General features: G+C 37.0%; 1 protein-coding gene and 1 pseudogene across 1 annotated transcript; both read right to left on the bottom strand.

The window, feature by feature from the left end:
- Window positions 1-3737: 3737 nt before the first annotated feature.
- On the bottom strand, window positions 3738-7855 carry LOC122310180 (annotated as a pseudogene).
- Window positions 7856-10908: 3053 nt separating this feature from the next.
- On the bottom strand, window positions 10909-11415 carry LOC122310179. The gene has a single exon (XM_043124056.1). The coding sequence runs from the start codon at window positions 11413-11415 to the stop codon at window positions 10909-10911; it is 507 nt and encodes a 168-aa protein (XP_042979990.1).
- Between the last annotated feature and the right edge of the window lie 4591 nt (window positions 11416-16006).

Raw genomic sequence — 16006 nt, 5'->3', positions numbered from 1 at the left:
GTGGGAGCTCATTTAGTGGGCTAAGGTATTTTAAATATGAAAATATGTGGTTGGAGGCTGAGAGTTTTGTGGATAGGGTGAGGTTGTGGTGGTCTTCGTACTCTTTTTCTGGTACTCTGAGTTTTGTACTGGCTGGTAAACTTAAAGCATTAAAACACAGTTGAAAAAGTGGAATGTGGAGGAGTTTGGGAACCTGAAAAATAAAAGGAAACTCTTGATGCAGCAGTTATAGAGTTTGGAGGAAAGGGAGCTGCTGTGGGACATTTCTATAGAGGAATTGGAAAGAAAAAAAGTGGTGGTGGAAGAATTAGAGAAGATCTCTTTAATGGAGGAAATTTCTTAGAGCCATAAGTCGTGGATTCTTTGGCTGAAAGAAGGTGATAAATACACGAAATTCTTTCACCGTATGACGAATTTCCATAAAAGAAATAATGCTATTGAGGTTCTTCATGATGGTGATAAAATCATTTCAAATCAAGAGATCAATAAGGATCACATTGTAAGTTTTATGAGAAGCTGTTTAGTAAAGAATATGCTTGGAGGCCAACGCTTGATGGACTATTTTTTTATTCCATTGATGAAGCAAGTGCAGATTGGCTGGAGAGCTTTTGGTGAGGAAGAAGTTCTTGATGTGGTTAGAGGAATGGCAAGGGATAAGGCCCCGGGTTTGGATGGTTTTTCAATGGCATTTTTTCAATCTTGCTGGGAGATAGTGTTGGATGATATTATGAAGGTTTTTCTTGAATTTAATACTTTTATGAAATTTGAAAAAAGTTTTAATGCTACTTTTATAGCACTTATTCCCATAAAGGTAGGGGCAGTGGAGGTTTGGGATTTTTGGCCTATAAGTTTGGTGAATGAGGTTTAAAAGATAATCTCTAAGGTGTTAGCTAATTGAATGAGTGTGGTGATGGGAAGCATAATTATGAAATCGCAAAATGCCTTTGTAAGAGGGAGGCAAATTCTTGATTTGATTTTAGTCGCTAACGAATATGTGGACAGCAAAATGAAATCTAATGAAGCTGGTATTTTGATTAAATTGGATATAGAAAAAGCATATGACCATGTTTGCTGGGATTTTCTTATATATTTACTTAATCCTCCAAAATGTGGACAATAGAATTAAATTGCTAAAGATTTTTTTTTTTTTAATCTTCCAAAATGTTCCCACATGCTTTTCAAAATTTTGATGCATTTATGTCTTTATTTTATTTTTTTCCTCTTGACTAAATAAAACATCATCAGAATAAAGTACAATCCCTTCAATTCAATTCATAATGTTTCAATTCCATTCCGCAATCATGTGGGGCTTGCTCTTCCTCCTCCAACTAAGGGTAGTTTTAATAGAAAAAAAAGTCCATTTCTTGCAGCTAGATGGTGCTGGGCTTGTTACTAGTTGCTTATGCATCTAGTTTTACCATATTGTGGACTTTTCACATGAATTAGAGGGGACACTTGCCCATCTTTATAGTACTTATGAACCAAAATTGGTTAGTTATACTGGCTAAACTTGTAAAGCAAATTCAATTTGTTGTAATATCTTTTTACTTGTTAATGTATTTCACTGACTGTAAGGTTCTTGATTCTAGGATTAAATGGACAATCAAATAAGAGACTTATTTCTATGAATGAAGTTAGACAACATTGGGAAGAAGATTCCATGTGGACTGTTTTAAAGGGTTGTGGGTACAATATATCTCCATACATGAGGTTTCATCTTGGAGGTATGGAAATGATCTCCTCAAGTTTCATCTCTTTGTTGACTGAATTTTTATTCAAAAATTTTGTTGAGCCGCGTGACTTAGTAGCGCATCGTTGGTTTTCGATTCTCTTAGTTACTTCAATTGAATAATGTAGGAAACCAAAATAATATTGTGTTGTAGTGCTCCAACCAATTAACCTTTCTGATGACCATCTAGCATCATCTCCGCTTTTAAACTTGCACTATTTGATGATAATACGTTTAAAGTAATTGTGTCATGTTAGCACTGGAATGTTGTCTCGTTGAGGAGTTGTATTACCCCCCCCCCCCCCCCCCCCCCCCCCCAAAAAAAAAAAAACTATTGTATGTGTTCATATGCTGCCGGTTTCTCTTTCTCATCCAAAAACTTGGACAATGTGGTATAGATATGTTTATTACTTAATAAAAAAATATGAACTTGTTTCTTTTTAGTACTATTTGTTGCTCGTCTATCATTTTCTTCTCTTTTTTCAAAAAATTCATTTTTCAGGTGTTGATATGCTGATGAAAGCAGTGGGAAAACACTGCACATCCTTATTTAGTATCATTTTTTAGAATTTTCTTCCTTTCAGTGGTGTCTTCTGATCATGCCTCAATGTTAGTTGTGTTTCTTTGGATTCAAGACATTTGTACTCCATTCAACGCTTTGGTTTATAGTTTTCACTTCTTGGACATTTCTGAAAGAACCTTATTTCTTCCTTCTTTTGGGGGCGGGGGGTTTGGTTTCTTAACAAGAGACTATTTCAATGCTTTAGCTCTCAGTTGCTAGTTGGGTTTGGTTTTTCTCTTCCTTTCCCCTGTTGACAATTGCAAGTTGCATCTTCCCTTTCCTTCAACCTAATGAGAATTGTTATGGTATACAATTCTTAATACATTTTTTTAAAGATAAATACCATGCTTGGGTGAATGCTGAGTTCTTACTAGAGAAGCCTTGTGGGTACACTAGAAGATAGTGGATGAAGGGCGGAAAGAATGGGGTAATTTGGAAGTAGTCTTAAGCCTTGTTCATCGTCATGCTAGCTGATTGGTGCTGAAATTCCTTCTCTATTTAATTGTATCCTGAAATTAATGTCACAGTAAAATGACACCCTGTTTTTATGGTTGGGATTAATTTATTGTTCCATCATTTGGAATTAATAATAATTCACATGTTTTAGTGCTAAATTAATAAGATTTAATTTAAATCTTTCAAATCAAATTATGCTATATAGATGGTGTAGAGGTCTTAGAATAATAGTACTCTTGTTCCATATTACTTTATTTAAGAGTATTATTTCATCCATAAACTATCAGTTGCTTTTTGGATGTGTGTTGAACTACAATTATTCCCATCTAAAAGCAAGGTGTATAAGAGATGCCTTTTATACCTATAGGTCGGTCATATATTCTGGCATGGAAAATGATATAGTCACCGCTCCAAGCGGTAGCGTTGGGAGCTACCGCTCACTATTTTTTTTTTATTTATTTTTATTATTTTTACTTTGTGATTAAAGAAGTATTTTTTAATGATGTTGTGAAATTTTTTTTAAAAAATATTTAAAAGTATTAAAAAAATACATGTTAAAGAAAAACTTACTTATACCTAACAGTTGCTCCGAGCAGGTGTTGGGAGTGGTGGACGTAGCAGGACCCTTCTGGCATTCTGCTATATAAAGCTACCAGATTCTATCTGTAATTATCCTCTGAAGCCTTTACATTTTCTCATTGAAAAGCTATTCACTTTCCATGTCTGCATAAGCATGGTTCACGTACACAAGATATTCCCACCACATATTTGCTGGCATAGAAAATCACATAGCTTTTTGTTGTGACATCAGATGAGGCAGAATAATACACTCATAAAATAGAAGATCCAAAACAATTTTGATGACGAGTTCAAGTGTATCATAAATCTAATCAATGGTCAAATTCACAAAAAGCTGGACCTAATCAATGTAGCAAAATCTCATCACAATATGAAGCATGGGGGGTTAAAAGAGCTCAAGATAGTTTACATCTAAGCTATAGGGACAACTCGAACTTGATCAAGAATAGCACCAGAAAGAGATCCAAAGTCATTGATTCTGGTATGGTAGAAGGAGTTGAAGAATGTGATTTTGGTCCTGGACGAGAGTGCTTTAAACCTGAAACTGGCCGTCTTGAACCTGCCCTTACCTTAGGATTTGAAGGGGACTTTCAAGCTATCTTTAGCAGCAAATGCTTCAACCATCATTAATCCATGACAACCGTTCTTTGCATCTCCAATGGTAAATGTAAGATTGTAGAATCTGCTAGGGAGTGTTCTGAGAATTTGTGCAATGACACTTTCTCTCCCTGCAACAAGTTTGACGGCAGCAAGTCCGAAAGGTACACTAAAGTGCTTTGAGTTTATGAACTTTACCACTTTGAGGGATTCAATGATCCAACCGGGGTGGGGTGATGCGTGGTCTTCCTATCTTGAAGGAAGGAGAACCCCATGGGAAGAGTTAACTAGATTGTAGAGGCCCTCCTCGAAGCCTAGATTATTGACCAAGTTGTCTGCAAGAAATCATTGAAAGGTATTTATGAAACCTAAGTTGTTCATAGATTTAAAGAAATAAACACAAATCTCGCTATATTAATGTGATGCTAAGGTAGCAATTTAGATACAAGCTACACAAATAAATTGGCAGAGACAAGGGAGAAAAAAACAGAGTTAAAGTCCAAGCAGGGAGTGCAGGTCCAGATCTGATCAATACTACTGTTCTTATCTAGACCATAACACACTGCTTGGACCTGTGGAAACACACATAATGGTAGATAAATTGAGACCAAATCTCATGGATGTACTCAAATCGATCGTAAGCACATCTTGCAAATCAGATGAAATAAAGGAAACTAAATTTTGACTAACGGCACTATCCCATATGAAGGATCCAGCTCTCCAACACAACAAGTAGAACAAAAGTGCTTACATGTGTAGAAGACTTCCCAAAATGAATTTCTAGAACTAGTAGGGCATAAAGGTTTGGATACCACAACACAAGCTAAAGGAAAAAGAGGTGAAGTGTGTGTGTTTCTCATCAACAAAGTTAGGAAAATCAATATTGTCTCCAAAAGTAGAATAGATTAATGAGGATTGAAGTGTAGTTATCCTCTTTACCTTTTGTGGCCATGGAGGAAAGAGCTCCTTGATGGCAACTGCATCCAAGAGTGGCCTACAAGCAGGGTCCTCTTGAGTGCCAGGATTGTGAAATGTCATGATAACAACATTAGAAGTAGTAATGAATCCCCAAGCATAAGTGTCACCTCCATTACTACTATGAAGTGTCTGCAGAGGAAGGTCTTCTTTCTGAGGAGGCATTGAGACCTGCAAAACCTCTTCTTGTGTGCATGTTCTTGATGCCCCAAATGTCAAAGCATAAAGGGCACCTAGTTTGACCTTTATGGTTTGAGAGATTGAGGCCTCATTTCCAAGCCTTACAACATGGACACCGTGAGCAACAATGAAGTACATGCCGCCAGGTTGTGGCTTGCCGGATATGTACTCCACCAAGCCATTGATTTCCCACTTAGACAGTGCTCGAGTACTGTTTTCTCAAGGTCAGTTAGTTTCGGTCTTTCTACAAAGTTGCCATTACTGAGGTATCTTGCAGAATCATTGCAGGGTAATAGCAAATGAAACTTGTTGAAAGTGTAAATATATCAAATTTAAGCATCTCTCTCACACAAACACAAACTTGCACACATATTATTTTCATGTTCCAACAAATGTGTGCGTGTGTGTGAGAGAGAGATTCTCAAATTTGATACAACAAACCACTCCACAATGTGCACATAAAAAGAACATAAAACAGATCAGATTACCACGAACTCTAAAGCTAAACCAAACTGTTCAGAATGGCATGAGAGCAGAGAGGGAGAGGGGGAGGGGGATGGGGGAAGAAGGCTCCCAATAAAATAGATCAACTTTGCTACCAAGAAACCTCACAAGAAAAATGCAAAACAAAGTAAAAAAGAACAAAGATCCAATTCAATGGTACAAATCGTAGACTAAACCAAATTAGGATTAGACGTAAGCATTACCTTCCAAATATGTAGCTGCAAAAGCAGGAACAATGAGCAATAGCAAGAAGGCGGCAAGCAAAAGTTTTATTTCCACTTGCATTTTCATGAGGAAACTGGAGAAGCTAGCATTGGGAAGAGAGAATGCATACGATCGGTGGAGAAGGAAGATAAGTTCCAGACTCCAAGTACTAATATTTATACTGGAAACGAGGAAGAAGAGCTAAAACAGTCTAGTCGAAATCAGGTCGAAAGGCTACTACATACTATAGTGTACCAGCTGGTTTTGTCTGCTTGTCTCTGATTATGAAGGCCCCACTTTTTCTCCCTTAATTAGTGCTACCTAGTACCTACTTACCCATTGACTCGCTAAAAAATATATAGCACAAATGCTCTCCCAAGTGCAGGAAGGTGTTGTGTAATAATTAGGAATAATATTTTTAGATCGTCTCCTTAAGGAAAGTTTGCTTAAAATTAAACTCATATAAAATGGTGAAAATATTCATAAACAAAAGTTTTGATATGTACAATGAATAAAAGAGTACAATGGAAATAAAGAGATACTGGTTGTGAACCAGATTTGTGTTGTTGGATTTGTCTGAGTATGAAGAGGAAAAGTAAATGACATCAAATTAAATAAGTAGAAATTTAAATGCAAAAAAAGTAAATGACATTAAATTAATAATGCAGAAATTTAAATAAACGCTTAAAGGTAGAAGAAAAATAAATGACATCAAATTAAGCAAGCTGTAACTAAAATAAATTGGAGAGGAAGGCTACAGGATGAGGAGGAAGGATGGGCAGCAATAATTGAGCCAAAGGCTCTACAACTATGCTGTCGTCTCCCTCTTCCCGCCTAAGCTATCTCTAAAAACTAAAAGAAAAACTTGAGAGTAAAAGTAAATTTTGTACTACTCCTTCTCCTGCTCTCCTTTTATATCCATTTTGTGCATCCAAAATAGCAAAGAAAATTCCATCCAGAGCATATCTCTGTGTGCTATTGCCAAAAAATCAGCTGTCTTGCATCAAAACAAATGACCTGCTGTCCTGTGCATCTGCAACCATTAAAACCATAAAGAAGTGTCTTGTGTCCAAAGGACCAAAAGCAAAACAGAAAAAATTCCCGTGCGTCCAACTTGCTGCTGAGAAAAGGTGCATGTGTTAGTAGTATGGTCTATGTTCAAAAGCATCGTCAAAAGCAAGAAGCTTAGGCTGTGTTGCGTGAGTGCTTTGCCAAAGACAAGCACTTTTCCTCATACTGTTTTGTTGATCCTAGACCACTACTTGCGTTTGGGGTCCACATTTAAAAAGCCAAAGCTCTTTTACTTTCTCGCGTCCGTATATGCATTCCTAAGCCAAAAAAAAAAAAAAACAATATTTTGAAGAGCTTTGCCATTCATAAGCCCCATACACCACACACCACCTAATTTTTTTTATTTTTTTTTTAGTTTTATTCTTCTTAAAATAATTAAAATTTTCTACTTATCATCCACATACAACATATTTAGTAAGAAAAAAAAATTAAAAAAATAATAAAAAGAGTTGTGTGTGGTGTATGCGGCTTAAGAATAGAATTTTTCTATTTTGAAAGGAAAAACCTTCGAAAAAATCTTTTTTTTTTTAACCTTAAACTTGCATTTCTTCCTTAAAAAATCTAGTTGCAAGCACAACTGGGCAGTAATATGTACATCAATCTAATGTGATTGGTCAAAAAGTAGATTTTATTAAAAATAGTGCTAATTTAAAATTTGAATACGAATGAATCAGTATTGATACACAGATTAGTATGCGACTTTGCTTGTACGTAGTAAAACTCTTCTTCCTTTAGGGCATTTAATTCAATTTTCCAACCCTCCCACCCTTCCCCCCCCAGCCGCCATGCGCTGCTTCCCCTGCATTCTCTCCCCTAGCTCATTCTCCTTCATCCTTTGCTCGCACCGTGTACCAGCACCATTACGCTCCATCACTTTAGCACCGTGTGGGTCCGCCGTCAAGGCTAACTCGAAACTTCTCTAGCTTCACCATTTCCACTTTCGGCTTAGTCCTTTGCTGGCATCCTTGCTGCTGACACCTACCGTCAACGTTTGTCATTTGGCTCCACCGATAAGGGTAAGAAATGAAAAAAAAGGATTTTTATTTTTGTGTTTTCGTTTCATCTCTTCATTTCTAGCATTACTCATATTGTTTGTTTTTGTGTTGACCGGATTTAGGATTTTGTGTTTGTTTAATTTGTGTTTTGTGGGGTTTTTGGGTTGTTGACGTTGTATACTTAAATAATAACTGGAATTTTTTTTTTTCCTATTTTATCAAGTGGGTGGCAGATCCATGTTTCTTGATAATTTACGGTATCATTGCCATTTCATTGGTTTCACAGTTTCAACTAAGAATTACAATAGGAAGTAGACAAAAAATACAAAAGCAAAAAATACAAAAAAAAAAAAAAAAAAAGAACTATGAAAAAAGAAAAACTTTTATAACAGTTGGAGAAATTAACACGTTGAATAAGAATGTCAAAATTGATGTCAATCATTATGAAAAATCTATTGTATGCAATTCAATGTTTCGCAAAATTTCATGACAACACTTGTTTACCTCGATTAAAGGTAACCACGGATAAGCATATGCGAAAAGGATATGCGTTTGTCTTCAAAAGCATAATAGAGAATAAAAGAAAAACCCAAACTTTATCGAACAACAAGCATTGATCTGGACGCCTATAACCATCATTTCTCTTCAACCATGGACACTTGAAAGAAACTTACGGGGCATAAGTAAAATAGAAAGAGAAAACCTGTGTGAGTCGGTTGTGGTGGGTTCCTCGTCGATCGATCAGTCGGTCGTTCTTGTCGGAGATCCCAGACGGTGATAGTGAAGGCTGGCGGAGGAAGAACGTGTGGGGGAGGGAAAAAAATTGAAATCCCATACAGTGGCTCTTTGATTTGGGTATAGGTATGGGTATTTAAGTATTAAGAGCATTCACATTTGCATCTGCATCAGTTGGTTTTCCCTATAATTTGGTGAAAGTGTTGCAGTTTTGATTCAAAACCGCATTCCATCCCAATCTATAAAATGCTGATGGAGGTTACGGTGTGCATAGAAATTTTTCATATTTGGGGAACGACTATACATCCCCAAATCACTTTTATTTTTCTTGTCCCACATTTCTTTGTTCTGGACGAATAGGTGCCCTCGTTCAGAAGCCTCTCCCTCACAACGTCTCCAGTCTTCGCGAATCGCAACAACTGTAAGTCATCGCCTCTTCCTCTCTCGATTTGGGTTTGTTATGCCATTTTGTGATATTTGCTTGATCTTCAAATCCACCGCTGCTCTCCACGTCAAAAAGGTTGTCACTTTTCTATACCCACCTCTCTCACATTTTCGCTCTTTGACTCTATGCTCTGAGAAAAACTTGGAAGCTGAGTTTATTAGATGTGTATTCGTGTTGATCGCTCACTTTTTTGTGGGTTTTGTGTTGTGAAATTAGGTTTTTTTTTTTTTTGCTTTTTTTATATATGCTTGGTTGCTGCGAAAATTTTTGTGATTTTACAAATCGTTGGTGCAAAAATCTTGTTGAGTTGTGCTTGCTGTGTGATTTTCATTATCATTTTCTCACCCTTGTTTGGTTGCTGCGAAAATCTTGATGAGTTGTGCTTATTGTGTGATTTTCAGTATCATTTTCTCACCCTTGTTTTGTTGCTGCGAAGATCTTTAGGCATTTTGCTCTCTGGTTGTTGCCAAAATCTTAATGAGTTCTGCTTGCTGTGTGATTTTCACTATCATTTTCTCACCTTGGTTTGGTTGCTGCAAAAATCTTGATGAGTTGTGCTTGTTTTGTGATTTTCACTATCATTTTCTCATCCTTGTTTGGTTGTTGGGAAAATCTTTAGGGCATTTTGCTCCCTGGTTGCTGTGAAAATTTTGATGAGTTGTGCTTGTTGTGTGATTTTCACTACCATTTTCTCACCCCTGTTTGGTTGCTATGAAATTCTTTGTGATTTCGCTATCTGTTTACTGTGAAAATCTTGTGCAATTGTGCTTACTGTGTGATTTTCACTGCCGTTTTCTCACCCTTGTTTGGTTACTGTGAAAATCTTTGTTATTTTGCTCTGTAGCTGCTGTGAAAATCTTGCTGAGTTATGCCATATTGTGGTAGTTTGGTTGCCATATTGCAAATTGAGTTTCAATTTGGGGGCGCAATATAGATTCAATTTTAAATATGTAAAAGGTAGTATGCTAGAAATAAATGTGTTGCCCCCGTAAATATTTAGTTATTACATTTGAAATCATATTAGTCTTTTTACCTAGGCATATATAATTAAAAGAAATCATTGTCCTTTCATATGTTATATCTCTTGTGTTTGCTAATAATTTCTCTGATTACTTATAAAAAAAAAAAATGTATCCCCTAGGAAGCAAAGTGAAATGAAGAATGAAAAAGTTTATCAGAAACTTATACGATTTATTATGCTTTGAAGGATTTTTACTTGAGTAACTATATATTTACAAATTTGCTGGAAGATTAATTTTATATATTTCTTGATAATATGAAAAGGATACTCTTTCCAAATTTAAAGGCTTATTTGTGTGGAAGTTTTTTTTTTTTTTTTTGCTCTTCTTTTAGCATTAAGTTAAACTGAATTCATTGTGACCATAAGTTTTTGCACTCTTTTGAATTTGAAATATTAAAATTATAAGCTGATGTATAGAATACATTTTGTGTAATATTAACATTAGTTTTTTTTTTTTTTGAAAGATAGATCATTCATTCATTGAAATAAGTGTTGAATACAAGAAGAATAATCCTCAATCAAAACACATTCTTCCAGGCATGATAGGGCAGGCTTGGCCAAACCGTGGGCAATACTATTGCCCTTCCTAGATATGTGTTTAATGGACCAGCTGCTGAACTTAGAGAGAAGAAGCTTGATATCCCTGATCATGAGACCAGCTAAGGTCTAGCATTCTTTTGAGTGTTTTACTGCCTTGACTGTCTCTAGGGAGTCACCTTTGAGCATGATTTTGTTTAGACCTAGCTCAGCACAAAGGGATGTAGCTCGAAGGGTCGCAAATGCTTCCCCAAGCATGGGATTCGGGGTCATTATTTTGCTTGACCATAGAGTAGCTATAATGAAACCTTTAGAATTTCAGATTGCCACACCAATTCCAACCTTTGAATTTTTCTTATCTATTGCAGCATCCCAATTTGTGTTGTAGAGATCTGATGGGGGAGGTGTCCATTGGTGACTAGACAAATCTTGATTCAACTGCTTCTGTGTTCTGAGTTCATGCCATGATCTAAGGAGGGACAACTTTGCCTGGATCTTGTTGGAGAGTTGTGATGGTGAAGTAAATGAGTTCTCGAATATAAAGTAGTTTCTTTTGTGCCACAAGAGCTTAGAAGTTACTGCCACCTCACAACTTTCCTCTAAGGATAATTGGTCTAGCATAAGTTCAAGAAGGTCTCTGAAGGACTTTTCAGAGATACTCAATTTCTGTAATCTCCTTGAGTTTAGATACCACACATCTTGGGCTGCCTTGCAGGACCATAGAGCATGTGAAACTGTTTTAGTATCATTAAGACAAATAGGACACAAGGGGGATTCCACCACTTTCTTTTTTCCTAGATTAAGGTTTGTAGGAAGAGACTCCATGGCTGCTCCCCAGAGGAAGGATTTTGTCCCATTGGGAATCTTGAGGCTCCACAGCTTGCCCTAGAACTTCGAACCAGGGTTTTGCATGGAGGACTGTCCCATCCTTTCCTCCCTCATTGTACCCTGCAGGTGGTAGGCACTACGTATAGAGAACTTCCCATTGTTTGAGCATCTCCAAGAGAGAATATCTTGATTTCTGCATAGACTAATAGGCTTATTACAGATTAACCTTGCCTCCTCTTCTGAAAATATTGAGTAGATTAGAGAAAGGTCCCATTGCATGGTTTCTGAGTTGATCTACTGATGCCTCATTGTCTAGTATGCTTACTGGGGATTGTATCCTATAGGAAGAAGGCCTTGGTATCCATTTATCAAGCCAAATTTTGATCTTTTGACCATTACCTATTTTCCATAACAAGCCCTCCTCAAGGATAGGCCTTGCTGCAAGGAAGCTTCTCCAAACATATGAATCTGTGGCTCTCTTCCTAGCTGAGAGGAAGTTTTAGTTGGGGAAATATTTAGCTTTTAACACCTGTGTAGCAAGAGAAGATTGATTTTGTATGAGTCTCCATCCTTGCTTTGTAAGTAAAGCAAGATTGAATTGCTCAAAGTCCCTGAACCCCAGTCCTCCTTTGTTCTTAGATTTTCCTAGTGCCTTCCAATTTATCCAATGGATTTTGGATTTGTTTTCCTTTTGGCCCCACTAGAAGGATTGGAGGAGTTGGTTAAGCCTTCTTAGGATGACTCTAGGCAGTAGAAAGATGCCCATGCTATATGTGGGAATGGACTGTAATACTGATTTTAGCAAAATTTATTTGCCTCCTTATGGCAACATGTTGGTTCTCCAGTTAGAGATCTTGCCTTTGATTTTGTCAAGCAATGAACTGAAGGCCTTTTGTTTATTTCTACCAATATAAGATGGAAGGCCAAGATATTTTTCAAAGGCTCCTGAAGCTTTGATTCCTGCTATCTCTAAAATAGAGAGTTGAGTGTCTTGCTTAGTATTGTTGCTGAAGAAGATGGATGTCTTTTCAAGATTTAGGTGCTGTCTAGATGCCAGTTCATAAGAGCTTAGGATATGATGCAATCTACTCCACTCCTCTGGGTTGGATTTACAAAAAACTAGATTGTCATCTGCAAAAAATAAGTGAATAACTCTTATGACACCTCTTGTAACTGGAATTCTTGTAATCACCCCTAAGCTTCAACCTGATTCAAACAAAAGGTTAGCATCTTTGAGCATATGATGAAGAGATAGGGGGAGAGGGGGTCTCCCTGTCGGATACCTCTTACTGGTTGAAAGGTTGGTTGAGGGATGTCATTCACTAGGATTGAGTAGCTTACTATTGTAACACAATTTATCACCAAATCCACCCAGATTCTATCAAATCCAATTCTAAGCATTGCTATTTGTAGAAAGCTCCATTCAACTCTGTTGTATACTTTGCTCATCTCATATCGAGCTTGAGGCCATATATCCATTATACTTGCCTTTAAGTCTGTGCTTCATCAAGTGGAAGATATTACACTTGGCAGAATAAGTTTTAGTCTGTTTGCTAGCACCTTAGCAATGATCTTATAAAAGATATTGCATAGACTTATAGGTCTAAAATCTGTAACAGACTTGTGGACTTTTTTCTTTGGTATAAGGGAGATAAAGGTGTGGTTAATGTCTTTGAATCCCTTCCTTGTGTACAGGTATTCAGTAACTGCCTCAGTAACTCCTTTTCCAACTGTTATCCAATGCTGGTGGTAGAATAAAGCTGGGAACCCATCAGGCCCTGGGGAACCTAATGGGTTCATATCAAAGATTGCACTTTCAATTTCCTCTTTGAAATAAGGTCTAGTTAATGACCTATTCATTTCAATTGAAATTCGAGGTTGGAAAGACTGAAATAAGGCAGAACTACCTCTAGGAGTAGATGTAGAAAAGAGGTTCACATAAAAGTCTTGGAATGCTTGAGTTATTCCCTCCTGGTTATTGACTATAACACCATCCTCGTTGGCTATACTCCTAATGGTATTCACCTATTTCCTTTGTCAGGCACATTGATTAAAGTACTTTGTGTTTCCGTCTCTTTCTTTAAGCCACCTTTGTTTTGCCCTTTGGCTCCACTTTAACTCTTCATCCTCTAACAATTTATCCACCTCTACTTTGATTTGTTGGATCTATTCATTGCAGTGACCTGCATTAGCTTCCTGCATCCTTCTTAGGCACTCTTTTTTTTTTTTTTTTTTTTTTTTTTTTTTTTTTTTTTTCCTTCTGTGAGCTTCTTTTTTTGTTCTTTGAAGGTTTCCTTGCTCCAAGTTTTCAATTTATCTCTGCATGCCTTAAGGCCTTCTCGAGAGGCTGCTGCCTTAGGATTGAAGTGGTTACTTTGAAGCCAAGCTTGTTGGACAATGAGGCTGCATTTCTTTCTCTTACCCCATGTTGCTTCATATCTAAAAACCCGGGGTCTATGGATTTTTCCTGAACCAGTGCTTGTGCAGGTAACAAGAATGGGGTTATGATCAGAACACTAAGCTGGTAAAACGTGCACTGAGTTGAGGTACTTGAGATCCATCCACTCATTGTTAACAAATGTCCAACCCGGCTTTTGTAAAATCTACACCCTCCCTTCTATTACACCATGTATATCTGTCACCAATAAAGCCAATGTCCAACAGACCACATTCCTCAGTAACTGTCTTGAATGCTTCCATTTGTCGAAAGGGACTAGCTAGGGTGTAAAAATAAACCGATAAACTGGTCAACTGGACCAGACTGGACCAAATCGGTGGGATCAGTTCGGTCCCGAGTTTGGTTAAGTCCGGTACCAATTTTATGTTTCCTAAAACCGGTCAAAATCGGTCCGGTTCTGATTTTTCTTTTTCTAAAACTGGATCGGGTTGGTTTATATATATTTTGTAATTTTTTAGATTGTATATAATATTTATATATAATATATAACTATATATAAAATAGTTTTATATTATATGATACATTACTAATTAATATAATATTAAATTTTAAATCTTATATAATTTTATTTATTGTATTAATAGTTATACTAATATTATACAGTGCATATTAATAGTTATACTAATACTAAATCACTATATATTATAATATATCATTATATTATTATAGTCTATAACACAATTATAATATATTACAATATATTATCACTATAGTATTATATACTATAATATAATATATAATATAGTACATTAAAAATGGTAAAATCGGATCGAAAATCAATAAAACCGGAGTACCGATTTAGGAAGGTAACCCGTGCGTAATCGGTTTTAAAAAATACAAAACCGGTACATACCAGTTCGGTTTTAAATTTTATCCAAAACCAGACCGAACCAGACCGGTTACACCCCTAGGTCTAGCATGTGATCCAAATTGTTCCTCCTGTAAGAGGATTTCATTAAAATCTCCCAAACATAACCAGGGACTATGGATATGGGATTGTATTAGTTGAATCAAGTTTCAACTTTCTTTCCTTCTAGCAGAAATTGTTTGTCCATAAAAACCTATAAGAATCTAGATTTTTTCCATTGTTGCAGAATGTATATGAGATGTGATGATTAGAGTAGGAATTCAACTCAGTTTTCACCTCTTTTTTCCAAAGGAAAGCAAGGCCACCACTTCTTCCAATACAGTCAACAATGAAGCTTTGGTCAAAATTCAGTTTGTTTCTAATGCTTTCCATTTTATTTCTTTTACATTTAGTCTCACTTAGGAAAACAAACTCTGGGCTCTTGTCCTTCACCATATGATAAAGCCCTCGACAGTTCCATACTAAGTGTTTCACAAGGACTGGCAGGGATGCTAAGTAGCCACTGCATGCATGCTTGTTTAGATCTCTTCCTGGTCATGATGGGTCTTGAAGGGGACTCCACAGGCCTTCTCTTATGTTTGGGCTTGCTGGTCTCCCTCATTGGTGTATCACATGGGCCATGTTGGGCTAGGATTCCTGGGCCTCTGGCCCTCCTCTTCTATGTGGGCCCTCTTTTAGTTGGACCGACTTTCATGGGCTTGAGAGGAGAGGTTTGAGAGGGGGAGCTGATAGTAGTTTCTTGCCTATTTAGGCTACCAGACCCGAAAGAGTTTAAAACAATAAGAAGGGAAATAGTTGGAGAGTCGATCCTAGACTCGTTAGGTTCTTCTATATGCATGTCAGGGTTAGTATGGGGGAGCTTGAGAGTGGTTGGAGTTACCTGGTCAGAGTGCCCATACTTTCCTGTAGCACCCTGCGTGTTGCCCCTTCTCAAAAAAGGACTATGAGAAATGTTGGTGCTAGAGCTTCCTCTATCAATGTGATTGGAAGTCTCAACACTGTTGCCTTTTACACCCTTCATCGGTTCTTCATCTCGTACTTGCTAGGTTCCTTGTTGTTTTGGTGCCAATCTTCTGAACTTGTAGATTCATCTTTCTTCTTTGTGTAAGTATGGTTACTTCTCATTGGGGGGCTGGCTCGTAGCCAAGGACCATATTGTGCTCCTACCCCTTCCCAATATTTACCTTCTTGCGAAGGGTTTGGACATGTCGGTCCTAGATGCTTGATTACTCCACACTAAAAGCAAAATAAAGGTAGATGTT

Source organism: Carya illinoinensis, chromosome 5 (genome assembly GCF_018687715.1).
Source record: "Carya illinoinensis cultivar Pawnee chromosome 5, C.illinoinensisPawnee_v1, whole genome shotgun sequence".
NCBI classification, from domain to species: domain Eukaryota; kingdom Viridiplantae; phylum Streptophyta; class Magnoliopsida; order Fagales; family Juglandaceae; genus Carya; species Carya illinoinensis.
The sequence above is the reverse complement of the archived record's forward strand: the minus strand, read 5'-3'. Positions and strand labels throughout refer to the sequence as shown.

What these genes read in the sequence shown, in the direction of transcription:
- LOC122310179 (XM_043124056.1), bottom strand. Translation starts at nt 11,415, where the DNA reads ATGGAGTCTCTTCCTACAAACCTTAATCTAGGAAAAAAGAAAGTGGTG.